Consider the following 27,589-nt stretch of genomic DNA (forward strand, 5'->3'; position numbering starts at 1 on the left):
AACATGCTGATTAATTCAGACTTTCTCTGTTTTCAGGGTATCTGCAATTAGATCATTAGTCCTTCAGATTTATTAATTATTGAGATGTATTAGGCAACTTTTCACACTTTTTGAAAGGCGTAATCATGGCTAATTTACAACTGCTAAGAATTTGAATGGTGCTGGTTACTTTGATGTTTTCTGGATCCCGTCTAGCTCTGCATACAAGGGCTTGTGCTGTGGGCGTTTGTCTGCCCCAAGTCCAATTTTTGGAAGTGCAACGTGTGCGGCTGAAACTTTGCCCTTATACACAGTGATCCCTGCAAACCTCCCGCCTGGGCCGGCCGTGGGAAATGAATGCACAGAGATAGGCACCTCAGGAAAATAGAATGAGTTCAAACAAAAGCAATGAATCCATTATATGCATAGCCACCTTTGGTTAATTAATGTTAAATTAAGAAATATAGGGATGGCAGCACTGGAAGAGCACACTTAGGGCCCAGAGAATGCGTGCAACTCTTGTTCAGTAAATAACTGTAATTTAGACAACTGATTTCTTAAACTGATCAAGCTCTCTGTTGGTTTATTTTCCCTTGGAACGTATTGGTGATGCTTGTTTCCAGGCAATGTTTCACTTCCATCTGGTCATGTAAAACAAGCTGGGCATGAAACTTTCCAAAATTACCTGAATTTCCTGCCAGCAGAATGCTTTTTTTTTCCAATTTCCCCTTTAAACCTTGATCTCAGCTATTTCAGTACAAGGATATAGTGTTGTTCCACTTAAAAAGCAAAGTGTGTTTTCCATTTTAAAATGTATTTTTCTCCTTATTATAAATAGCTCTAGTAATTCTATTTCTAGGAAGATTTCAAGGAATTTATTATTTACGTGCATATAAAATAAATCCTTCATTTCCTTCTTCAGATTAAAATTTAGGTTTTTAACCAAAATTTAAGATGGTCCAGATTATATTTCACACTGGTCTTTGATTTTTCAGGATGTTAAGGCAACTTGGTGGTAATTTTTATTTATTTATGTGACAAGATTTGTTTCACATGCTACATTTCCAGTAAGTTTACTCCTATAAAATAGTGTGTGGCTTGAAATGATATAGAGTCTTCTGGTCTGTGTGTGGTGGTCTTTTTTTGTTTCCTAATTATGAAGCAAGTGTGCAACATTATTAAACACAGTCGTTGATACATCTCTCGGTAGCTGCTAGAGGGCAGCAGTATCCATTTAAAAACACCATTAACAGTTTCTTGGGCTACTAAAGCCTTTCCTGCTGCTGTGTCCCGGGAACGTTTGCTCACTGAAGCTTGCTCAGATTTTAGCTGATGTTTGATCAACGTGCACTCGTAGCTTTTCAGTGCGAGTGAAAGAAAATAAAGTAAAATGGATATTACAGAAATAAATTCAATGAAGTATTGATATTGAGGTGTATATTCTTTCTCTAATGAGAAAACAGGATGGAATTATTTTTTTAGAGGTCATCCTTTTATTTGTTCTCACTGGATTTATTTTAGGCTGAGCAGCAGATAACCCTGCTAATTTTGTATATTTTGTCCATGTATTTTCCCGTGTGAGAATCTTCTTGTCATTGTGTAACTTCTGAATTAACATCAAACCATCACACTTTGCTTTTGCAACCAGAGTAATATTTTTCTTGGGCTAAATTCTCAAATGATTTCAAGAGGAATCAGTCTCTTTGTGTTACCCACTTGACACGTGGCTACAGCTGATCTGAGTGAGATGAACAGGTTCAGAGCTTGCATTGCAGAACAGCCTGGGTGCACGTGATTAAAAGTTGACTTAGTTGCCTTCACTAGGAAATGTCTGCTGGAAAGGTTTGTTTATTTGGTTTTTAGTGGCCTAGCTGCTTCAGAAAAGGAACATGTACCTGTCATGTTTAAAGGAAAATTGCAAGAAAAACCCTGACATTTTTTTTGACTCGTTAATCTCTGAAATCACTAGGCGCTTTTTTAAAAAGTGATACTCTTTGGGCAGGTTATAGATTGTTGTTTGTCTCTAATAAATATCTTTTAATAGTCTTTCTTATCTTGAATTCAGAAGCCTTCAAGTGTTGAATTTAAATGCAGTTAATAATTTGCAGTCTGTGCTGTTTGTCCCATCAGCTGCAGCTTGTCCACCTGTCTTTCTTCTCCTTCCCTGTCTCTTTTTTTAACCTATTTTGACCACCTAGACGCAATCTGGGACATCCTAAAGAAAAACAGAAATGGGCAATGCTGGCCCAGGGCGGTACAGGAGCTTTGTCAACATGAAAAAAGGACAACAAAGCTGGTGAAGGGTCTGGAGCACAATTGTAGGAGGAGCGGCTGAGGGACCTGAGGGTGTTTAGCCTGGAGAAAAGGAGACTGAGGGGAGACCTTATCACTTTCTATAACTACATGGAAGGAGGTTGTAGCATGGAGGATGTTGGTCTCTTCTCTCAAGTAGCAAGTGATAAGATGAGAGGAAATGGCCTCAATTTGCGCCACAGTAGGATTAGGTTGGCTATTAGGAAAAATTTCTTCATGGAAAGGGTTGTCAGGCATTGGAACAGGCTGCCCAGGGAAGTGGTGGTGTCACCATCCCTAGAGGTGTTTAAACGACACATAGATATTCTTAGGGATGTGATTTAGTCACTGTGTTAAATTAACAGTTGGACTCAATGATCTTGAGTATCTCTTCCCACCAAAACGATTTTATGGCATGGGGGAAGCCTTGAAAGCCCCAAAATGGACTGTGGTGCTGTGTCCACCCCCATTATTTCTCTCCTGGCCATCCAGATCCACCCCAGCAAACACCACTGAGCCCCCATGTGTAGTGGCTCCCCCTGCAGAGGTGAAGGTCCATCTGTTTGCCATCGTGGAGGTGCCAGCCCGTCATTTGTATGATCCCACACCACCGACCCCTCTCCCCTGCCTGCCTAGTTGAGATGTTCCCCCTCTGACAGCCCGACAGCCCAGCGCCACTGCCACCCCCGCCCTGCCGCAATTATTTTCCCGAACAATTAACGCCAGTACTAACTTGACACCTTTTCCTTGTTTGGCTTTTGTAAACCATCATCCCTTTTTCTATTAATTCCCTGCATTAATATTTTCTTTTTGCGCAAGTGCCGCTGTTCACCCGTGAAACGGTTTGAACATTATGTAGCTGTCAAGCCAGCGAGGGATTACCCAGCGTGCCTTGCTGGAGTAAGTGACACCACTGAGGCCCCGGGTTGAGATGTTTATTTTGAGAGTAAGCTGACAAGCATGAAGGCCTGATCCCAGAGTGGCAATCTTATTTAATTAAAGGCCTCTCTTTATTATAGCTTTTCTCCTCTCCTGCTGGTTTTTATATATTTATATATAAATATCTGTATTTTTATATAAATACCTATATTTATATAAATATATATTCCTTTTATGTACATATAAATGTTTTTATATTAAAAATATATGTAAAATATGTAAATATAAAGGAAGACATTATTTTATGTATTTTTATATATATAAAAAAAATAATATATATATATATGTATTTATATGAGAATGATTGCCAAAGCCTAGCTTATGTGAGCAGTGCCGGACAGCCCTTCCCCCTCTTTGATTTTCTTTTACTGTAAACCAACCTGGAAAGCTTTCAGAGTAATAATGCAATTGGGATGCTTACTTAGCTATAGTCTTCTTGCTTCCCATCTTGGAGAAAGGTCTTGGAGTTCTACACTTGCAGATGTTTAACCTGCTGGTTGTTTGCTTTCTCTGTCTTCTCTTTCTGTCTCTCTTTTTGGGTTTTGCCCTTATTCATGGGTTCTCTGTGCCAAAAGCGGATGAGTTATGAACATAGACCACCAGCCTCTGTCACCTTCTTCGTGCTTTTGTTTCATCAGTTGCTTTCCTTGTCTCCTCCAGTTGCTATTCCATGCACAGAATAAGTCGTGCACATTATTGTTACTATTACTGTTATTTTTAATAATATTTTTTGCTCCTGCTTATCCTGTAATTAAAAGACTGTTCTCTATTTTTTTTTGTCTATCTTTCATTTTTTTACTTCTTTTTAAAGGAGAGAGTAATTAGGATCTTTCGAGCTCCTAGGGAGTAACGCTAAAGAGCTTGGTGCTCTTGTTTCTCGAGTTCTGCGTTGTCTGAGGGCTCCTGCCCGTGTTGTGGGACTGCGATTTATCTGTGTGTTCCCACTCGTTGTGGAAAGCATGCTGGTTTTAAGCGGTACATTTTATGTAAGAGGATAATTGTAGTTCTGAGAAGTAGTCTAGTGAAAAGTCTAGTCCTAACCCACAGAAAACAATGAGAAGCTGCCCTCTGGCTCCCCTGGCTTTGGATCAGGCCCTTATTGTTATTCTTTCTTAGAGGACAAGTTAAATAAATGTGTCTAAGTTTGCAGCCTTTTTCACAAAAAAGGGTTGATTTCAGCAATTAGTATTTAGGAAAAAGATCAGCTGCAGGTAGCATTTGAAAACCAACGGATATTTTCCTTCTTTGCATGAAACACCCCTTACGTGCAGAATTAGCCAGGACTCTAGGACTCTTCCCTTTTGAAATTAAAACAGAATAAAAACTTTCTATAGTTCTTTAAAATAATTCCGTATGTCCTAGGGACGCAGTTCTTCACAGTACTATGTAATTCCAAATAGACGCTAACACATACCTATTTTTCAATGAGTCTAAATCTGTCTTCACATAACACTGAGGAGAGATTTGCATATTTCAATATGGATTTTCACATTCTCTCTGTTTCACCAGACTACTGAAAAGACTGACTACTGGCCTTGCACTGTGTCATTCTGAACTGCTATGTGTTTGTCGGCCAGTATCTTGGTGGGAATCACTGGGGACAGGCTCAGATTTTGTTTTTCTTCCTGAAAATGTGTAATCTGGTATAGGAGTTGGTTTTTGCTTACCAGCAACCCACACTGCAGGCTGGGGGGCAGCCAGGACCCTTGTGTTAGCTGTTATTCTTCTTATGAAATGAAACTATTAAGAGGGAAGTTTAATTCAAAATATAAGGTAAAATACAGACAATATTTAATGTGACAGATGAATGGCATCTGGGATCAGTTAATTGTATATGCTGCTACACATCAGTATTTTTCTTTCCTGTATTTGCAGATTGTAAGATTTTTTTTTTTTCACATTAACGAATCAACAACCTGGTTAAATCTTTGTCTGCCTTGTTCCTCTTTTGTTTGGTGTCTTGGAGTTAGTGCAGATGCTACTGGTTTAATAACAATAATGAAAAGTTGATTCCCTCTTCTCTTTTCCTTTGACAGCTGCAAGTCTTTCTGTTGCTGCCGAGTGGCATGAGCCTGATGCTCTGTCCATGGACATCTGCTCCATAAAAATTTAGAACATTATTGCCATGGCAAAATGTGCCATTTGGATTAAAAGAAATGTGTTACCTGAATATTGTTTGTTGTCTTTACAGGCTCTATTCTGCGTGTGCTTTTATACTGAGCAGTGAACAGTGTTAGGATTTTTTCACTGAAACTTAAGATTTGGTTTTAAGTAAATTGGGAAGTGACACCAGCGATGAAATCCTGATGGGTATTTTAGCTATTGTTCCTGGTTTCCTTGGAGCTCCTATCCAAGTTATGATTCTTTTGAGTTTTGGTCTTTTTATTCATTCAGAGTCACAGGATCACATTTTCTGTCCTCCACTGTCTGTGTTGTTAGTTGGCCTGTAAATTGTCCTTTATCCCTGCTTCTGTTTACCGTTTTCCCAAATTAAAATATTAACTAAATTACTAATGAATGATTAACGTTCTTTAACAATACCACAGTAGAGATCAAGCAAACTATGAAGAATTTTTGTTGCCTGCTTTCAGACAACTTTCTGGTTCTGTTCAATACATTTCCTATATAAACTAGCTGTTTTTATATAAGTAATTAAGTATACGCATGTATGTATACGGTAAGCCATTACCATTTATTATTGTTATTTATTGTTTTATTAAAGTGTAATTTAAGAGTGTGGGGTTACGTGGGGGCAGTGCTAATCTATTTTTTTTGTTAATTATCACAGGTACAAGTGACCCATATGTGAAATTTCAGCTGAATGGGAAAACTCTCTATAAAAGTAAGGTCGTCTACAAGAACCTCAACCCGGTTTGGGACGAGACTGTTGTGCTGCCTGTACAGACCCTAGATCAGAAACTCTGGATCAAGGTGAGTTTTGGTTTTAGATTTTTGAAAGACGGGTAAATACTTTTTTTTTTTTTTTTTTAAAGCAATTATTTTCAGCTCTAGAAACATATTGATTTTTATTCACTGTAGCAGCGTAACATAGAACATGATCCAGTTTAAGAGTTTCAGCAATTTCAAATTAAAATGCACATATGTCTTTTTCCAGATTTTACTCCCATGTTTTACTTTCCATCTGCAAAAAACCCAAGTTGAAATAAAACTCCTTGACTGGATATATTTAAAACTGCGGAGCTAAGTTCTGCTCGCTCTTACTGTGATTGTGCAAACTCAGTGAAATCAATCGCGGTTTCATAAGCACGCGTTAAGAGTGTAATTTGGCTGGCTTGAATGGAATTATTACCTGCGATGCCGCCGTGACAAGTAGCAAAGCTTTTTCTCATTATGAGTAACGTTACAGTTACCAGAACTGCGAGCTACCAGTTGTGAGCACTAATTGCTAAAACATCTGCAGCCAGAAGTACCTGATTTTTGTGCAGCGTTTCATTATCCTATCGCGCAGAGCATAAAGGAACAGGCACAATCCATAGCAGCACACATGTCTCTGTTTACATAATATTAAGAAGATACTTTCAAAATGCTGTTTAAATATTTAGTTAAAAATACAAATTAAAGCATGGAGATGGTAAATTATCCCTGAATTATATCTAAGCTTTGATCTTTCAAATAGGAAATTGAACTGTGAAAGGGCTTAAAATATCTGTTCTTTTATCGGCTGGGATAAAACTGGCTTATGATGTGAAAATTATAAATATTTATTTTATTTTGCTACCAGGTGTATGATCGAGATTTAACGTCATCAGACTTTATGGGTTCGGCATTTGTAGCGCTCACCGAACTTGAACTCAATAGGTAATACATTTGTTTAATTAAAGGATGTTAACGCAGCTTAATTGAGAAGCATAGGAAAATAATTAAATGCTTTTTCTCTAGCTTGGAATTTATCTGTTCATGAAAGCTTATTTTGATAGGAGGGTGGGGAGCACATTTAAAAAAAAATAAAAAAGAAAAACAAAAAAAAGAAATTGCCTGAGAAATCCTGTGCACGTATGTTTTTATCCAGTGTTAGGTTTAGGATTCAAGTCCAGCCTGGGTGAGCCCAGTTCAGCAGAAGGAGCCCTTTTAATTTTCACAACTAGAAATAAGACCAAGAGTTCCTATACGTGGTGGTGTTTAGGGAGAGCTACCCCAGAGTAATTTATGGAGATGGAGAAGAGTGAGACCCCTTCTTCACCCCAGATAGCATGGGGTGCCTTGTTCCGTGTCTAACAGGGCTGGGGAGCAGTTTGCCCGGCTGCGAGCGCCCCGTTTCCAGCCTCCCCCCGCAGCCACGCGTCCCCCCTCTGCTGCATCTGGCCCTGATTTAGTGCAGAGGCAAGTCCTGCGCCTTTTGTCTGCTGCTGCTGGGGCTCAGCGTGGATCTGGAAGCCAGGAATTCAAGTTTGAGTTCTCTCTTTTATATTCACTCCCTGTGTGACTCTTTTTATTGTTTGTTTGTTTTTGAGAGAGAGAGTTATCCCTGTGTGAGTATATTATAGCTCCCGTGGCTGTTGTATCCAAATTTCTAGAAAGCTTAATGAATTAAATTTATAGGAATATTAATGAATTAAATTTCTAGAAACATTAATGGATTTATCCCTGAGATACTACTAGGTAAATATCAGTATTCCCACTTTCAGACAGGGAACTGAGTCACAGAGGGAGATGAAACGTGGAAAGGGATAAGGCAGAATAAATATATCCGAAGTCAAATCGCAGTCATTTATGTTAGAAAATTCACTTGGATGAGTTTCCCTGTCACTGTTCTTCCCTGTGAAGTGGAGGTAGTAGTAACTTAATTCTGTGTGTATCTGCACATGCAAAGTTATGAGTATTAAGCAATGCTATATAAATACTATGCTGTGTTATTAAAAGGGGGGCTGTATTTTGTCAGAACTGAGAAACCATTCTGATTTCCCATTTTAACATTTAAACTCAATATTGGGAATTTCAGCCAAGAAGCTGAAATTTGCACAGCTCAGAATGACCTTTAATAATGAACTCGAGTTAACTGGAATCAATAAATGCATGCTTTTTTTTTATTGTAGAACTACTGAACAGGTTTTAAAACTGGAAGATCCCAACAGTTTAGAAGATGACATGGGAGTGATTGTGTTAAACTTGAGTCTAGCAGTGAAGCAAGGAGACTTCAAGAGAAATGTAAGTGGCTTAGGAAATCAAATTTAAAGCTGGAATGTGCAGGGGGGGGACAAAAAATATCTGGCAATATCTGATTTACTGGGAATTGCCACCTTTATTTTCATCCTCTGAGACTCAGTATTGAAATTGAGATCTATCATAGCTTTAAAAGAAGTCCCAGTTTTAACTGGTAGAAGTTGTGTGGACGTCTGTAGCTGGATGCTGCTCTCTTGTTGCTGTAATGTGCACTGTGGCAGAGCTCTGTGGGTACCAGAGGTGTTGTATCCATCACCACAATGTGCAGGTTGCTGAAGTGAACCCCTCAACACAGCCACTGGGATTGCTATTCCAGGGCAGACTATTTTCTGACTTCCACCTAGGAGTTTAGATTTAAGCACTTAAATAATCACTTTTTTTTTTTTTCCCCCCTTTTTTCTTGTCAATGAAAAAACAAATCTTTGTGAAATCTAAAAGCAGAAATTTGATGTTAAAACTTCAATTGCACCAATCCTGCAGAAAAGCACACTGGCTGAGAGTGCTTGTAAAAACCCTGATTGTGCCACTGACAGTTTCGTGGCTGAGTGCAACAGAACTTGGTTCCTGATGCTGAAATACGGTGCATTTCGTGATGCTAGAAACCCAGGAGAACCTGGGCAGAGACTGGGAACGCCACAGCTGAAGCTGATTGCTTTTGAATTTCAGGTCCTGCACATGTTTTTTTTGCTTTTATTTTCATCTTTTAAGATTCCTAGTAGTGTTTTACATAGAATGTGGGGCATACCTGTGCTAGTGAACTCATCCTGCTCCCGTCTAGCAAGAGGTGGGGAAAAGCCAAGATCAGACATTTACTTGGACTGGCTTGAAAACTAGAGCTAATTTTAAATGTATATAATAAATATGTATAGAGAAAAATCTTCCTGCAAGTCTTCTATAAAGTCTAGTATGAAAGTTGCTGTTTACAGCTCATCATTGAATTATAGGTAAGGAATTCCAGTCTGAACAGGATTATTTATAGAAACGTAAATGTTTCAATGAGTTCAAAAGCAAAATAAGAAAAAGCTAATGTGAGATGTCTGCTGTTCATTATTTATTTTTCAAACAGTTGCCTTTTTGAGAATTTATAAATCTCAATATTAAGATAATTGTAGAGTTATTTCTCCCTCAGTATGTGATTATTTAAGAGCTTAATGACATCATTCAGAAGTCTGTTGTTGCATTTACATACCTGTATTATGAGATGGCTTTGATCTGCGAGGTGAATGCTCTCTCTAACTTGTACAGCAGACTGTTGTTGGCACACGTGTCACTGAATTGCAGGATGGGAGGAAGCAAAAATTAAAATTTTCATTAGCAAAAAGCGGTTTAGCCAAAAGATCCTCACGAATTCTTCTGAGATTTTTAGGAAGTCATGGGCTACAGTGAACTAGCCAGTAAGGCAGAAAATACATTGGTTTATAGTAGTAGCTTTTGGTACTCTTGGGCGCTTATTTAACATTCAGAGTGCAGATGATAGAAGAGTTGGTGCACACTGTAATTTTTTTTTTTAAAGACGATGTTTTAAGCCCTCATATTTCAAATGCAAATTGCTCAGCCATTTCCAGTGGAATCAGAATAGTGAAATGGCTCTGTCCACATTAGCACTTAACAGCAAGACAATTTTTTTTTTTTCCTTTTTAAATTAGCTTACTGTGGAACCAGATGGCACCAAAAGTATAAACCATGTTTCTTACTAATGACTTTGGGTCCCTTCACTTTGTATTCTTGATTACTTTTTTAATTTCTTCTTTTTTGGTGCAGTGCGGGTATTTTGAGTTTGTTGATTATGTTCCATGAGGAAGGGAGGTAGATGAATTCAGTCGTAGATCAATCCCTCTACTTAGTGATAAGCTTTTCTAACACATTTGATAAGCTGCTGTTTGAATTATTTTACTGAACACTTTCTCCATTTTACTCCTTCGCTGTTTCCTCTCTGGGTTCTCTTTGGTACAATGGTGGGGACCCATGAATAGAGATGGTCAAGTCGGAAGAAGCGACCTTCATCTAAGGTAATCCATGTTTTTACTCTTAAAAAAAAAAAGCCCCCTCCTAAAATCTGTGCCCTCCTCTGAAGCAGAAAGGGTAAACATAGAAAAACTCTGAAGTATAGGGGCAACCTGTCTTAGTATGGTGGATGAAGCTGTGGAGGATTTGAGTTGTTTAAGGATACCTGAAAGGCAGCGGGTTCTGGGGATGAATGTGAGTCTCCTGGATCCCTGTCTAATCATTGGGTTGCCTCTCACCACAGGAGGAATTTTGTGAAGCAATATTTCTTCTGGTCGCTCCTGTGGGTTTCAAAACTCCTTTTGTTCTTGGGATGGAGACCGAGTAGGCAGTTTTCATTACCAGCAATGTAACAGGATTTCCAAGATTTGTGTCTTGCTACATATCTGAATAACTTGCTTTCCTTGGTCTTCTGTAGTATCCCTGCAGGCTTCCATTACTTTTCCATTCTTGTGCTGTCCCATTCTTGCATTATATTTTAACTTGTTCAGGAAACAGATTGTGGCTTTTTATTTGGTCTATAAAGCTTTAATTTGCTATTGAGTAAATAACAATGATATAGAAACTGTAGACCCCAGTACGCAGCTTGAAAGCTGTACAGTATAACATTCTGAAAAGCAGAATTTGGCTTTTATGAGAACATGTATGCATCTTGATATATTCCCCATGTAACTGTTGGTTTGTATCTAAAATTGAGTAATTAACCTCCATTTGTTTTATTTATTATAACTGGGATGTGCTATGTAGAGGAGCCCAACCCTCTCAGGTATTGTGCCAGCAAGTATAATATATTTTTGTCAACAGAAGTAGTGCAAAATACAACTCTTGGAGCTGGACGGCAGCTCGGTGAGCCCTGGTTCTAGGGATAGTGTTGCCCTGAATGCTGTATGACAGAACATGATGGAATAATTGAAGAGCTCAGCACTCTGGTTTTTAACGAAAGCTCTGGAAATTACTGTGCCCTCACTCAGAGTAGCTGCATCCCCCTTTTTCTCAGGCATGCACACCCCTGTCTCCTGATGCTAGTTGGCTTTGGGTTCTGAGAAGGGGAGGCAGGGTTTTAAACTCTGGTCGTTTTTGTCCAGAATAGCCAAACTTCTGTCTTGGTTGCTGTAGCTGGAATTTTTTTGGTTGTACCCTATATCTCATTGCATTTTTGAATCATTTTTTTGCAGACATGTCTTTTGGACCTTTAGCTGTAAGCCGCAGTGGCAGGCTGTTCAGTTCACAAGACCCTGGCTTGTGCCTTAGCATCTTTTTAAATAAAATTAAGAGATGCTGAAGCATGGTGCCGAGTTAGAAGTCAAAGCATTGTTTAAAAGAGGAGGGGGGGAAAAAGAAGCTGCAGCCCGGTGCTCTGTTCTATTCCAGTCACTAGAGGGTAGGAGAGCTTCAGTTCTTCCCAAGGAAGACACAGTTCATGCTCCAGTGCGATCTCTAAAGAAAAGCTCTGTGACCATCCAAAGGCAGTAAAAATATTTCCCAGCATGCGCTGGAAAAATCTGACAAAGCAGTATTTCCTAGTTTATTGATTCTGCTACTGCACTAAAACACTAGTACTGTACATCAATAACCATCTTTAGTTAGGAAACTCTGGTCTGTGGAAGCTGTACTAGCAGTTTGTGGCAGAACATAAAGGCTAGAAAGAAAAATTGAGTGCATGGGGAATATAGGTGTCTAGGGGAGGCACAAGAGGTTATGGAAGAATAGCCAGAGAGTATGATGGGGTAGAAAACGATGTTGCTGGACGAGATAAAGATCCAGGAATAAGGGGAGCAGGGGAAATGGTGAGAGCTCTATAACGGATACACAAACTCTTCTCTTTTTTTTTGGCTACTGAGCTGACTTTGGTTGTTGCAGAAGAAAAAGGCTGTATACTTTCCATTTGAGCAGCTGAACTGACACATCTAAATTTCTTCTCTATAGATTTAGGCAAATAAAAGTTTTCTGTTTGACATGGTTTTCCTGGTTTGTTTTTGTTTTTTTTTTTTTCACTGGACTGTAGCCGACCTGTATTGTAATATTTAGCTTTTCTTCTACAAATAGAGGCAGAATTACTTATTTTAAATATGGATAAAATTAATATAACTTTTACAGCTTTTTAAAAAATTCTATGACCTATATGAAAGAAATCTGATTATACTCTAATTTGACCATTTTATGTTATCTAAGTGCAGGTTGGGCACAACGCTGTCCTAAATGAGCCTTGGCACATCAGTCACAGGGTTCCTGCAGGCTTCCCAAATTCACCCCTGTTGCTGGCATTAATACCTGATGCAACCCCATGTCGGATGGGCAGAGGGGCTGATGTGGGTGCTGGAGGATACTGTGCACTCCTCATGTGTGTTCTCTGATCTCCCTTGCTTTTTGAAGAAAAAGCTCCATTTCGGACGACAAGGAAAACAGCAGCAGTACAAGATCTCCAGTCTAGCTACAGTTGCTTCACTGTTGTTATGGATGGTATGCAGGAAGGATTTCAGCAACTTAATATTGTCTTTTAAATCATCTTGGTGCGAGAGCTGTTGAACTGGATGATTTAGCTATCTGTTGATTACACAATATATATATTTTTTGCTGCAGCTAGAAGGGAACCACTGAACATTTGAGGTGGACTCCCAAGACATGGGCAGCACATCCAGATCCCTCATTTTTTAATGGGAGCTGATAACAGCATTGTCCTCTTTGGGAGCTCTTTCCAAGAGCACAGCTTTCTTCTTTTCCTCGTGGAGGGTGGCATTGCAAAGGGAAGAAGATACCATCAGGCAGCATTAATACATGCAGTTATATCTGTATATTGGTGAGCTCTCCTCTCTTTTCTGTTTTGCTTTCTGGGGTGCAGAGGGAGTTGATAGCTGTCTCTGCTGGAGCCCAACATGCTGATGCTCAGTAGCCTTGTTTGTCCCGGGTGGCTTGAGTCTCACCCCGAGTGCCCCATGTGCTATTTCCAGCATTTGTACAGCCGAATAACCTTTAAGTGTTGAACATCTACGAAGCAAATAAGCAGGTTTGCTTGGGGTGGATTGACCCTCAGCAGTTCAGTCCTGAAGCAAAAGCGACACACTTGCCACCTTGATAGCCGAAGCTGATTGAATAAATTGGCTGAAAGGCTGACTGGACCCAAGTGCTCCTCAGTGTCTCATCGCAGGGGAAAATCCCTCACTCTCCTTTTTTTTTTTTTTCAAATTTCTGAGTGGGCTGTTAGGTTTCATTTTTGCCTGCCTCATTGTATTTGGCTTTCTCCCACAAAACCCCGTGGGCAGCAGTGCTCTCCGAGCGTTTCGTGGAGCAGAGGGACTCGCTTGCCACAGGGTCACGCATCGTGGCGGCAATCTCGTGTCGGTTCACTTGCCTTTCTCACTGCCCTCTCCTCTTTCCCAGGGGGAGACTGCCTCTGCAAAATGGTTTCCCCTGCCTAATGAGGAGAGGTCCGAAGAGTCTTCCTATTTGCGTGTTGTTGTTTTCTCAAATGGCGAATTACGTGGCCCAGTTTCGATGCTGACCTCTTCACAGGGATTGCAGCAGGCTTTCTGTTGTCCTGTCTCATCCTTTTAAATGAAAGATGTGAGCGATGGGCTCTCTTCACACTTGGCCACCTCGCCGTGTCATTTAAATGTACAATTTTTCTGCATCTCTTTATTGCTTCAAAAACAAGTTTGAACTTGGGGCATGTATGTGTGTGTCAGGAAAAGAGACAGATTTGAAAGCGGCCCTGATGCACCAGAGGGGATTCACTGGGTGCCTATAGAGGGAGATTATATACAAATGCTGTTATCAGGGAGACTCAAGCTCCTAAAGGATTTTGTGAAGCTGGGTCAATGAGCCAGTTCTTTCCCCTCCAAAGCTCTGGTGTTCTGGCTTGTTTCCTGTGTTTGCCACTCGTAAGGCAGAATGTCGCTCACCTGCTCATTCTTGCCCAGCTTGCTTCTTTAAACCAGAATCAGAAAATAACAAAAACAAAAAATAAAGTTGGTGTAAGAAGCTTTTATATTCATTTTGAAGCCAAAATCTGAAAATGGTGTCGTGAGCACTGATTTTTAATTTTTCTGTTCAGAGATGTGGGATGTTTTCTGGGGAAATACCCTTTCTAAGCAGTAGGGAGAAAAACTGCCTTCTGTTTCTCATGTGGCAGGGTCCTGCTCTATGACCAGGCCATACTTTTGCTTCAGAAAGCATTGCTCATCACTTATCTGATGTTGCACAGTCACTAAATCTGCAGTAAACATGGGCTCTTAGACTTTAAAAAAAATCTAGCCTGCTTTTAAAGAGTAAAGGTTTCTGGATATTCTGGTGCTTACTATTTTATTTGTCTGGCTTGTTTGAGGGATGCTTTTTGTTCAGTTTTTTTAACCATTTTGCGATGGTGAATTGCTGATAAAGGTAAACTTAATAGTATCACTGGCTATTTGCACCCAGAGCCCCGCCATCATTGGAGCTCTGTTTGGAGACAACCACTCAAAATTCTGGTCTTAAGACTATATTGATTTTCAGAAGTGACGGGGAGAGAGATGCAGGAAGGAATAAGCAAACTTGTCCAATGTCTTGTGCTCGGGACACGTGCCAAATTCCATCATAAAGCATATGTTTCCTAATTTCCAGCCCTATAGCCTGATCCTAGCTTCAGCCAGCTTTTCTGTACCTCTGCAAGGCACCTTTACTTTGGTCTGGGATGGAGCCAGAGTGTGAGCTGGCTGACTGCAGAGAGTTTACAGGAAAATCTAGCAGGAGAGGCCTGAAGGACCTGGCATCCAGTCTGGGAGCACAGCTGGAAAGAACTCGGGTTCAGCAGCAGGAGGAGCTGAAATACTCAAGTGTGGAGGCCTCCGTAGCCTGGGAGGTAACAGGGAAAGGGAAGAGCTGGAAAGATGAAACCACTTTAAAATTGTCACTGACTGAGCAGTCATGTCCTACTTTTCCAGCCAGTGTAGAGAAGGGCTTTGATTTTTCTGGTGTCTCATTGTGAAGGCAAAGTGTTTGGTTTTGGGTTTTGTGTTGCCTTTTTTTTTTTAGGGCTTGTTTTGCCTCTAAATAACTTTGTTGGACTAATCACTGCACTTCTCTGCCCTGCAATAGTTTTGCCAACTCAAAGGGAAGCTGTGAAGTTTAATCAATTAACTCTGTGTAAATCAGTTTGAAATCAGTAGGTGCAGGGTACCAGGGAACAGGTAAGACTTTTAAAACAAATAATGCGATATCATTTTCTCATCACCTGGGAGGCATTTTCCATAGTGCAGTATTCCCCAGGCAACACTAAAGTTGACTCATTGACAGCCTGGGTCTGTGGGTCTACCACCCATCTGGGTGTCCCCAGACGTGCTTCCTCCCAGAAACTGTGAATGGAATCTGAGACGCTGCCTGTTTGGCTGGGATTTCCATCAGGGTGGTCAGAGGAACAACCTGCCAAGTACCTGGGGAGGCTGCAGAGGTGACCACAGAGCATGCACAGAGCAGTTCTTTGGTGTGTGTGAGTAGATGATTGGAGGCACAGGAGACGTGCCGGACCTGCTGAGCACATGCTGTGCAAGTGACCTGGGCACATCCAGGAAATCCACAGCATTCCTAAGGAGGTGGGTTGTCTTGCAGGGGTGCAAGGCAAGAAGCCCTCCCACGTTCTGTGCTGCTGTGTTTGGAAAGAGACTTGCAGTGGTGTCAGACCTGGGCTGGGGGGGGCGGATAGGAACTCATCAAAACGTCTTGGCTTCTCTAACCATTGTGATGCTTTAAAGTGATGCTATGTCTTGTCCAGAAAGTAGCGGCTGGAGATCACCGTACCCCTTTTCTGAGATGAGCACAGAGCACTTTTGCAGCTGTGCGGCCATCAGAAAGGGGGTGCATGAGGCTGTTTGCCAGGGGCCACCTGTTTTAGGAGGTCAGAGTTGATGCATTGCAATGTACTCTAGTAATACCTATCTGCAGGCACTGATGTTTCCTGGGACCGTGTGGAATCTGGGATGGTTTGGGTACCTCCCAACATCCTTTGAACTGCCAAGTCAGTGGCTGAAAGGGGGGGTTATATATGCTACAGAATTTGGGTAAAAAGGCCCCCAACACTGAGTGACTCCCTAAAATACTGGTCTGGTTAAAAAAAATGAAAAGAATCCAAATTTGATTTGAAAACTGAGTGATAACAACTGTTTTTTGTGTTCAGCATGGAAGCTTTGCAGAGAACTGAATGTTTTGTTTTTAAAAGAAATTGTAACACAGATAATAAACTTTGTCTGTTTCGTTTGTTTTGTTTTTTCTTTTTTCTTTTTTTGTGAACTAACATCAAATACCTCCTCCTCCTCCTCTGAGGAAGGAGTGAAGGGGGAGGAAAAATCCTTGGTCCTAAAGCAGCGAGTACATCACATCAAACATGACTATGTTAAATACTAAAATGTTCAAAGTACAACCGAGATAGATAAAGGCTTTGATGGGAAGTGGATATTTCCCAGGGACATTACAAGCAATAATCCAGATGTTATGGTGTAATGCAACGCGTGTCCATGGATAGATGGGGAGCTCAAGCCAAGCAGAGCCTGCTGTAGGCCTTAGCCCTCCACTCCCATGCTGTTACGCCATATGGAAGCAATCTCCAGGCCCCTTTAATAGCCAGCTTTGGATTCCATTTTCACAGGGCTCATAGAGCTAAGTGGAGCTGTTTTATGGACAAGTTAGATAGAAGCCTTTCCAAGATAAACATCCAATTCGAAATTAGGACATACCAAGCTGCAAAATTATTTTAGGGCATATTTCATGGAAGCACTGCCATTTTTCTAAGGCGATTGCCAGACTGTAGAATGGCCTTTGATCCCTTGTGGACATTACTCCCTTTTTTATAAAAAGGATTTTGAAATAGTTGCAGTGTTTAGGGAGGAATATATCTGCCGGGACTTTGAAGTATGTCCATGGGAACAGTCATGCTTTAGCTTTTTGGCCTAAAAGATGAACTTTAAAAAATAAAAAAAAACTAAAAAAAAAAAAAAAAAAAGAAATAAAAAGAAATTACATTGCAGCTGGATTTATGAATCAAAATCTCGTTTTCTATTTAAAGGTAGGAATTTTTAATCAGTGTGCCAGGAAAGCCAAACGGGGTGTTTAAATAGAAGTATATTAATATTCTTGTGGGATTCAGAGTGGGGTATTTTAGCCAGTAAAAAGCGAGTAAAAAATTTTGTGAGTTCACCACCCATGATTTAAGAATTTTGTTGCTGGGTAATTGATCCATAAAAAGTAATCTTCAGACATCAGGTGCTTTTGCAATCGTTTTATTTAGCAACAACATTTTTTACTTGCTTTTAAAGCTAACACGTCCTGTTTTAAAGTGACTTGTGAAATCTTCTCCTCCGTCTTGCTCCCACCTGTATATGACATGATTGAAGCTCCAAAGTGTGGCGAGTTAAAAGTTGCTTCACGAGAATAAAATATGGCAGGATTTTTACTGCTAGAAGAAAAGTATAGCCTTGAGTTTTAATGTTTCCAGCTCACTCCCTCCCAAATAAAGGCCTATTTAATCATCCTCTGTCCAATAAAATATTGCCAGTTAGCAAACTCTTAGCACAGCCGTGCTGTGTAGGATGAAGCTGCGAAGGTAACAAATGTGGCTCCCAGGTAACCATAACTCCAGATAAAGTGGCCAGTGGTGTCAGTGTTTTTTCAGCCAGCGTCAGTATTTTTGATTCGTGAGCTTGGTTTCTGGAAGCAGGAGCTGCAAAGGCAGCAGGCGAAGAGCTAACGCAGACAACATGCAGTTGAGTGATTGAGGATGTGGAAGAATGCTGCTCAGCCTTTCACTTGGCCATAGGCTTTATGGTTGTGGGCTGTCTCCCCAGAAAGGACAGACCTGTGTTTTATGGATGTAGCTGGACACATTTAAGAGTTTACTTTTAGTTTCTCCCTTCTTCCACCTCTCCTCCCCGTTGCTCTCCCGTGTCTTTCCCTGAGCTAAGGTAATAGATTGCTTTCAACGCTCAGGGTCTGCTCTTGCTGAAGCTCAGCCAGGTTAGTTGAATTTGACTTCTCTGGTGGTTTAAGCTAACCCTGCTGATTTTGCTCTGATTATAAATACCATCCCTTCATGAGGCCAGCTGTGGCAAAGTATGGGCAGCAGATCATCCTACTGCCCTCTGCTCCCTGCTTACTCCAAGTTGGTGGTACCTCTCTCACTTTTGGTGCTTTCATAGCACAGTCAGTTTGAGCAAAAAAAATGTGGGTTTAGGTGTATAAATGTTTGGTGACTTTGCTTTTCAGTCTAGTTTCATGCGGAGCATGCGACTCTCTGACGTTTTGCGCAAGAACCAGTTGTGGAACGGGCTGGTCACCATCACGCTCTTGGAAGGGAAGAACATGCCTGCAGGGGGCTTGGCAGAGATTTTTATTCTCCTCAAACTGGGAGATCAAAGATACAAGAGTAAGGTAAGTATTAAGAATTTCCTTAAGTTTGCTGAAGCCAATAAGGTACCTGGTGTTTCTTTTACCAGTGTTCCTAACTCACATGGAACTATTCTTGAAACTCTTTTATATAAGTGAGATCAAAACCAGGAGACCGGATCAGGGACATTAACATTTTACTGATGTGTTTTACATGCCAGTATAGACATAGGAAGTTAGGAGTATTGTGTGTAGCTGGTTTTGTGCATTTAACATACTGATGTATGTTTGAAATGAAATAACGCTACATGCATCACACGTGTTTTGTTCTCTGCCAATACAGAGGTTAGGTTTGCAATGTTAGGTATGCTGGAAAAGCAAACCTGAAATGGTTCTCAGTGCAGGGGAATATTTTTTATTTTTTAAAGTACCTTGCTTAAAAAGTGTATTACCTATAACAGGAGAAAAAACAAACAAATCAAACCCCAAAACCCAAACCAAACAACACCTCCCTCCCCCAATTAAAACAAAACCAAAACTGTTTCATGGGAGTCTAACAAATGAATGGGATTCCCAAAGATATTTTTTCATCTCCATCTTTCATCTCCAAAGTCTAATAAGGAGAGTGGCTATAATTAAAATAATGTTCTGTTGGGAAGGCAAGAGCTCTACGTGTCATGAACTGGAAGTGCGGAGGGAGGAGGAGGAAACAAACCAACCCACTCATGTACAAAATGTACAAAGCAAATTCACAGAACATAATGTTCAGATGTAGACGCATCTGAAACCTGCACTTTGTCCCCCACGTCGGACCTCAAACCAACGTCACAACATAATGTTTTTATTTGGAAAAGCAGCTTTGAGAAATAAAAAATGGGATGGTTATTTTAGAATAAATATATGTTATTCCAGTTAAGATCCCTTTTTATGTTTCTCTTTAGTGGTCCATAGCCTGTGTCATGAATCTGCAAAACTGCACTGTTTGCAGTCACAGAAAATGAAAAAGTTTAAAATGAGGAGTCAAGTACAATGTTGCCTGCAGTGAGTTAATTGCTTAGTATTTCTGCCCGGGGCCCAGCAAAAGTTGGGGACTGCTGCTTTTACACACTAATAAGACTACAAATTGGCAGTGTTTCATGTTCTTTCCTGGAGTTTATTCAACTTATGAAGTACGATGTTTCAGGGTCCAGAAAAGCAGACAAGGTGGGAGAAATCTCAGTTATGGTCCAGTCGATCCTATCTCCTGTGCTCTCAGTGGCCATGCTGATATTGCTGGTGGGAGGTATAGTGTGTTAGGAGTTGCAAGTGATTTAAGTCCCAATCTGGTGAATACTCAGAGTAACCTGAACATATGAAAAATCTCACTGAGCTCAGAGGGACAACTTACAGATATCAAATTAACTGGATTTTTTTTTTTTTGCCTATATCTTAACATGGAAGGATTAAGAGTACTTGTTTGGATTCCTGAATTAATTAAGACCTGTTTTCAGGTGATTGTCCTTAAAAGGTTTATTCTTGATTTCTTCTAGCGTATGAGTGATGTTGAGTTATGACCACAGTCCACTGAAAGTGGAGATGATGGATCTTCCTTGCATTTCAGAATTTCTCCAGTCATTCATTCTTGTCACAGTTGCATATTTATTATTACTGGGAGAAAGGAAAGATAGTTTTTTAACAAAGATGAGTCTGTATGTTATAGGCTGGGGAGCTTTGGTTAGAATGACCTTAGTACTTGATGCCCTAACAACTGGCCTTACTCTTGTAGAAGAATTGATATGTGCTTTACTGTGGAAATAAGTACCATTTAAGAAAAGTAAATATTATAACTGCATGTTTTCTAGACACTGTGTAAGAGTGCAAATCCTCAGTGGAGGGAACAGTTTGATTTTCACTACTTCTCTGACAGGAAGGATATGTTGGACATTGAGGTCTGGAGAAAGGATAACAAAAAGCATGAGGAGCTTTTGGGAACGTAAGTTGGTGGGGTTTGTTTTTTTTTGGAGGGTGGGATAAAGATAATGTGATTTTTATTACTTTTTTAAATTCATCCGTTTATCTTCATTACCAGTATAATACTGTATGTTTCTCTCCTTTCTGTCCCTTTTTTCTTTTAGATGTGCTTTTCTGACTTTGTTTACATGTGGGTCCTGTTACCTGGACAATCTCTTCCCAATTGCCTCTGGGTTTGATGCTCCACACTATTGCACAAGCTTGTGCTGTTTAAAGCATCATTTTCAGGGGCGTCCTGACAGGTGATCTACCCATCTCCTGACCGATACCAGATGTTGTCCCACTGCATTATTCTGTTATTGGTTCACATTCTCAAGTAATGATCTTATGGTGCATTAGATGAGACTTTTTGTAGTTTAGCAGCTGAACTTTTTTATTTCTTAATGGGAACAGAGAATGATTCCTACTCTCATGTCCTGCTTTTTTCCGCTCCATTCTTAACTCCATATTATTTTGTACAGTATTAGTGCAGTCTTGATTTCCTAGTAGTAACGAAATCTTTCCGCCTGTTGTCTCCTCCTTTCTTTTAGCTTGCAGTGTTTTCATCTACACCCATCTCCCCAAGCTTTGCCTGGTTGGCTACATGCAGCAGCACCAAGAACCATTCAATTTACTGGAGTCGCTCTTGGGTCTGTCTGTGATTATCTGCTTGCAGGACCAGTGCCCAAACCTCTAAATTCTTAGGGGCGGGGATCCTGTTTGCCATTCTCACCTGACAAGCATTTCACAACTTGCTGGCTAAATAACAGTAACTCATAAGAACATTCTCTTACTTTAAGCATTCAAATAGTTCAAAACTATTCACTGAAAAGAACAATGCCCTTTGGCTCTACAAATGTTTGTGGTTTTGCAGAGCAGGAAATGCTTTCTGGCTGAATACTACTGCTCATCACATGGAGAAGTGGCTGAAGATGAATCTGTTCCTTCCATTCTCACAGTTACTTTTATTACTTCTGATATTCTGTTTAGAGTTAGGAAATGTAACAGTGTTTGTGGCTTGTTCAGTCTTCCTGATGCTGGAGCAATTCTGCCTTAGGTTTTTTCCCCTTCTTTTTTTTCTTTCTTACTGGTTTCTGGCAGGTGGTGTTCAATGTGGCCAAAAAAAATCATCAGCAAAAGGCTTATTCTATTATTAAAGATTTCAGTACTGGGAAAGTCTGTGTTAGATTTACCTTACAGTTATTTTTGCTGTCTATATGGAGAGAAAATATTACAGTTGTTGCCTTAAGCACAGCAAATTCACTGTAGCATCGAAACAGGAAAAAATTATACTAGATTATAAAGAGCAATTGCAAGAATAGGTAAATGCCAAATGTATAATATCAAGCCTTGTTTGTACACTGTAGAAAATTTTGACACTCAATAAATAATATTTTATGGCAGGTTCAAGTGCAGTCTGATCTCCAAAAGGATTCTGTAGGCAAAACAGCCTTATGAGATGCCATGCTTATTGCCTCTGTGATTTCCAAGTTGAGTTTTGAGATTTCTGGATTTCACAACATCACTATAAGAAAGAAAATGTTTGAGAGTTATATGTGGTCATTACATACAGACATACAACCCAACTGCCCTCAAGTAATTTGCATGTTTTTAAGGAAAAGGGAAAATTTACTGGATCTTAATGAAACTGTGGTCAATTTGTGGGTACAACTTGGATTTGTTATGCTCCCTCAGGGTTGTGTAGGTTCAACGGTGTTGGTTAGAACTTAAAAAAAATATATGTATACATATATAGATATATATATACACACACTCACACGATATTGAAATGAAGCTGAGGAGATGCACAGTGTGGAGTCATGTCTGATAATCCAGACTGCTGAACTTTTGTGGAATAAAGACTTCTGTTCATTCCTTTAGACCCAGAATTTCGTGTAGGATGGATGCGTTAAGCTCCTGGAACATGGCTCTTCTCCCAGGCATAATTTGGTTTCAAGGTAAAATATTGTTCTTCAAATAGGACCTGAAGTGCCTGTGGAATAAGAAATGTGTTGGACCTCCTGTGCTTAACACTAACACCTGGGGCCTTTGTCTGCTGCTGAATAAGTGAAGAAACTTTCAGTGCGATTTCACATCGCCATTCTACCACAAAACGAGCCCTCACTGTCAGTGCACATCACACGCTAAATTATTCCATTCAGCTTACCTGCCTTCTCCTTAGGTTTTCAACCGGATCCAGTTTCTCGTCCTTGCTTAGAATGTGGCGGCATTGAGTGGTTCAGGTGGCAGGGGCTGACACGGAGGGGTGGCTGTGTTTTGATGCTGGATGAAATAATCCCTCTATTTAGTCTGCACAGAACTGTTAGTAAAATCTATTCCATGCTTTTGTGTCCTTTGGGATAAGAGGCATGCTATAAACAGGAGATGATGTTAATGTATATTAATAAACAAAGGTGTTAATGTGTGCAGAGTTTGTCCAGGCAGAGTCAAGTTGTTTATGCCAGGTTGTTAGAGTGTGTTTCTGCATTAAGGGATATGTTTTGAAAAAGAGATGCTGCAGAATGTATGAGGTTTTTTCTTCACGCATTTACCTCAAGAAAGAGGTTTTACAAAAATTGCTAGACTTAAGCCGTGAGCTATGAGACTGGAGTGCATCCAATATCTTTATGATGAACGCCGCCAGGAAACAGTGTCTTTGCAACAAGAAACAATCCTGATTTTAAAGGCAATGCTGTTGGGGTGGAGCAGTAAAATCTACTATAGCTGCATCCAAACCTTTGATTTAAATTTCCCCAAGCTATAGAAGAATCAGATAACCAAAATTTAGCGGTAGAATAAGTCAGAATAAGGCCTTATTAATTGTCTCCCTGACACCTGTGACAATTGAAATTCCTTTTCAAGTATTAATCATAGATGAATCGTACTGTATACTGTGATCGTGATTCTGACCTCTTTTGCAAAGGGCTTTCAAGAATTGCAGGAGAAAAAAATCACAATGTGTGTGCAGATTTGTCCATATTTATTTCTGTATATTTAAGGATACTTATAATTTGATGAACTCTGGATTGGGTAATAAAATCCAACTCCATGGCTACTGGGAAGAAGCTAATATCAGCAACTGCTAGTGAAATTTTAACATTTGATTCCCTGATAAAGTGAAGCAAATAATTTAACCTCAGATGTACTGTTCTCAAGTAATATTTCCCTGCAAAGTGAATGAAAAAGGGGGGCAAAACAGTTTGGCAAATGAAGATGAGGGCTGTAAGTCAAAAGAAGAGTCTTAAATGAAAACTAAAGCTGTGGTGTAATTCTTTACAGGACTAGAGGTTAATATAGAGGTATAGACCTCGATATTGATCAAGAGGAGGAAGGAAAGTATTTAATTAATTGTGACTTAGAAAAAAAAAGTTATACATTCGTGTGCACAATGCACTCAACTTACAGAACTGTGTCTCCTAAAGACAGGTCATGTATATAGCCATACGTGTGAAAGCTTATACCTGAGTTTAATATGTGATGTAGCAAAAGATGACAACAAGCAGAGCTATTCTGTTCTGAAATAGGATTACTATGCTGAGAATTTAACTGGGGAAATCATTTCTATCACCTAAATTACAAATAATCTGAGAGTTTTGCCCTTTGCATTCAGATCAGCAACTTTTGAGCAAAAAGTGGATTATCTGTTTTAGTTTTATACTTTGCCCATCACCATAGTATCTTACCACTTCCCTGTGAAATAATTATCCGTAATAAGATCTTGCAGGTAGAAAGCTGAGAAAGAAGGAAAATAAGAGTTTCTGTTTCAGGAGGACTGGGAACTAGTTTGGAAATCATTAGACTCATTTTAATAGTGTAGAAGAGTTTATGTGGAAACTGCTGAATTTAGACAGCAAATTGAATGTCTAATTGTTTTACTAAGCTGCATGCTTTGCATTCTGATCAATTATTTTGTATAACCTAAATGAAACAATTTTTTGTTTTTCTTAAACCTTTTGCCATTTGCAAGTGCAAATGTGGGTTTTTCTTTTCAGTTCCTCAAAAGAAAATACAGAGACATACCATCACCTTGAGTGAACACAGATGTTTTAAGAAAGTTAGTTTGCATGGAAATCAGACATGATTTGAGGAAGAAATGCTTATACTCTACCTCCTGCTGTTTTCCTTTCCACATGTGCATCCCTCCTACCCCTGTGCCCTTATACTCGATCTTTTATTTGACCTTTGGCTAATGAAATCCTTTTAATAAGAAAAAACAATTCTGATTTACGAAAACAAGCTGGAATTATATATAACTTTGCCTGTGAGATACAAGATATTTCTGAGCTTATCTGTTGGTGGGAGATGCACCGTTGTCTCTTCTTTCTTACTCCATGGAAAAGTTCCTAATGTAAGAAAAGCAAGTGCAGCTCTTTGTAGCTGTGGACAGTGTTGAGTGGGTGGTGTATGAAATGCTGATGTGGGAGACATGGCCTGTATTGCCAGTTGAACCACAGACTGCCTGGGTGACCCTGAGTTTTACCTTCTTCTTCAGTTTCTTCATCTGTAACAAAACAAACCCAAACCAAGACAAGAACCCAAGATAACGATACATTCCCCCTTTTACACTGATACCTCAAGTATCAGTAAAACTGCTGAGAAGCAACTGTGTTAATGCAGCCGAGGTGATGTTGACCTCCAGCATGGAAGTGATAAGGTCTTTCTTTCTCAAATGCTTGCCTTTTTTGTGTGTGTGTGTGTTTTGTTTTCTTTTCTGCTGTATCTTCTCTTGTCATATCTTTTTGAAGAGTCTGGGCATAGCAATGAGCTTTAAATGCAACCTCTCACACTCGGAAATTGTGTTGAGAGGCAGCCTACGTGCCGAACAGTGTTTGTACTCTTCCTGGTTTATTTTTTTTTCTCTTTCAAAGCACTTGAAAGTAGTTAATAAGAGTAAACTTGCAACCTGTTGTATGTTCAGTGTGGTGAATAGTGAAGAGCACACTTAAAGCAAAGTCATCCCCATTGATTTTGGTCAGAAGATGCTCACAAAAAGGGCTGTGTTTTAATACATGGAGCTACTGGATGACTTACAAACTCATCAGAGCAATGGCTTTTAGTTCATAACACAGCTTCTTGGGTTTTTAGCCTGAAATGTTTTGGGATTATTTTTTTTCACTCCTCTTAGCATTCACAGAAAATAGGCTGTTAAGAAGCGGAAAGCATGCAATTTATAGCAGATGGGTATAAACCGCTCCAGCTCTACTACTGGAATGGGATCAATCAGGAACACTACATGCACCATTTATCCAGAAGAAACCCACCTGGGGGAACCCTGTGGAATTTTAGCCTATTAAGACAACACCTTAGCAAGTTTAGTTTAAATAAAAACTTGTCAGCAGGCATTAAGCGGAGCGAAAGCCCTCACTCTCCATCATCCGCTCGCCGTCCCTTTGAGGAATGTGTCTCCCCTCGCACTGTGGCAACAAAGCTTCCCTTTCCTTATTTTTGTTTTTTCCTATTTTTTTAATCTGTAACTTTTGTTTGGCCTGTTCTTGAAAGCCAAGACCCACAGAGGTTCAAAAAAGTTCCACTCCATTTACTGGACTTCTAAGTAGAAGGCATTTAGCCGAGCCAAGTGATTAGGCTTTTGGTTGCATTTAACCTCTCCTTTCGCATCTAACCGGCTGTCTAGTGATCTCTCTCTATTTTAGCCCATATTCGTCTTTTATTATTGCCTCTTTATGAATATTTCTCTTTTTTCCTTATCTTTTGGAGGAAGTATCAGGTTAATGATACATCTTATGTACCAAGCGTGGGGGGAGACTTTTAAGATAATCCCTCCCTTTGGGAAATATAACAGTACGCTGAAAATGCAGCTCTAGTAAGGCTTGTAAAGGAGACTGGGGCATACAGTATAATGTAGCATAAAATGGAGTATGTGACTTTAAAGAAACTAATCTATTTTAGGCTAATGCTTTAAATTTTGCATTTGCCCCTTTTCTTTTCCCCCAGGTGAAATAAAATTGTGTTTCAAATCCATCAGAAAGCACTGGGGGATTTTAGAGGGGAAGTGAGGCAGGCCAGAGTTAAATTTTTCCTACTATACTTGCAGCCCAAACCTTTTACCTCTGCTTACTAGTAGGTGAACCAGAAAGCAAAACTTGACAGTAAGTGCAATAGAAACTGGCTAATTGGTTTCCCATGTTTGATTTTGAAATGTGTTTTTTTTGCATTCTTTCCATCTTGAACAAGCAAGAAGTTTTGGTGCCTGCTTGCTACTGAAATCAATATAAATGTTGCTTTATTTTTTCCTTTTCCAGCTTTTTTTTCATATTAATCCTTGGCAATGTCATTCTAGGTGCCAAGTTGACATTACTGCCCTGCCGATGAAGCAGACCAATTGCTTAGAGCTGCCTCTGGAAAAACATCCAGGGTCTCTGTTAATGTTGGTTGCTGTTGCCCCGTGTACAGGAGTGTCCATCTCTGATCTGTGCGTCTGCCCTTTGGGAGACCCCAGTGAACGGCAACAGATTGCACAGCGCTATGTGAGTTTGCATTTTTTTTTTCTTCCTTTTTTATTCCTTTAGTTTTGAAAGTAGTCAAAATTGCAGGAAAAAAAAGCATCCAGTCATAATAACATATCTCCTATGAGAGAAAACTATTACATGGCATAGTTATTATGTTTAGAATGACAAGGAGGTTGACAGGGCAGATAGACCCAGGCAATTTGGCTGCTTGTATTTGATGAGTTTTAAACTAATATTTTTCTTTGCAAACTTGAATTGTGTCAAGATATTATCATGGGGAATGAGACACACTGAATATCATGGAGAAATCCTAATATACTTAGGTTTCTTTCTTCCTTCGAGAAGGACATGTTCTGGACTTGGAACTGTTGGAAGATGAAACCCTATGATGG

The 27,589-nt window shown here is 39.8% G+C and overlaps 1 protein-coding gene across 1 annotated transcript in view; it reads left to right on the forward strand.

Moving 5' to 3' along the window:
• MCTP2 (multiple C2 and transmembrane domain containing 2) overlaps positions 1-27,589 on the forward strand; it is a gene marked incomplete at its 3' end in the record, with an annotated part of 101,383 nt that overhangs the window by 12,694 nt on the left and 61,100 nt on the right. Inside the window, 7 exon segments of the mRNA XM_080351119.1 lie at positions 5,999-6,141; positions 6,953-7,029; positions 8,265-8,376; positions 10,365-10,400; positions 18,622-18,786; positions 20,583-20,713; positions 27,029-27,215. Coding sequence (XP_080207245.1) covers positions 5,999-6,141; positions 6,953-7,029; positions 8,265-8,376; positions 10,365-10,400; positions 18,622-18,786; positions 20,583-20,713; positions 27,029-27,215 — 851 coding nt within the window.

Source organism: Nesoenas mayeri (assembly GCF_963082525.1).
Source record: "Nesoenas mayeri genome assembly, chromosome: 11".
Classification (NCBI taxonomy): Eukaryota; Metazoa; Chordata; class Aves; order Columbiformes; family Columbidae; genus Nesoenas; species Nesoenas mayeri.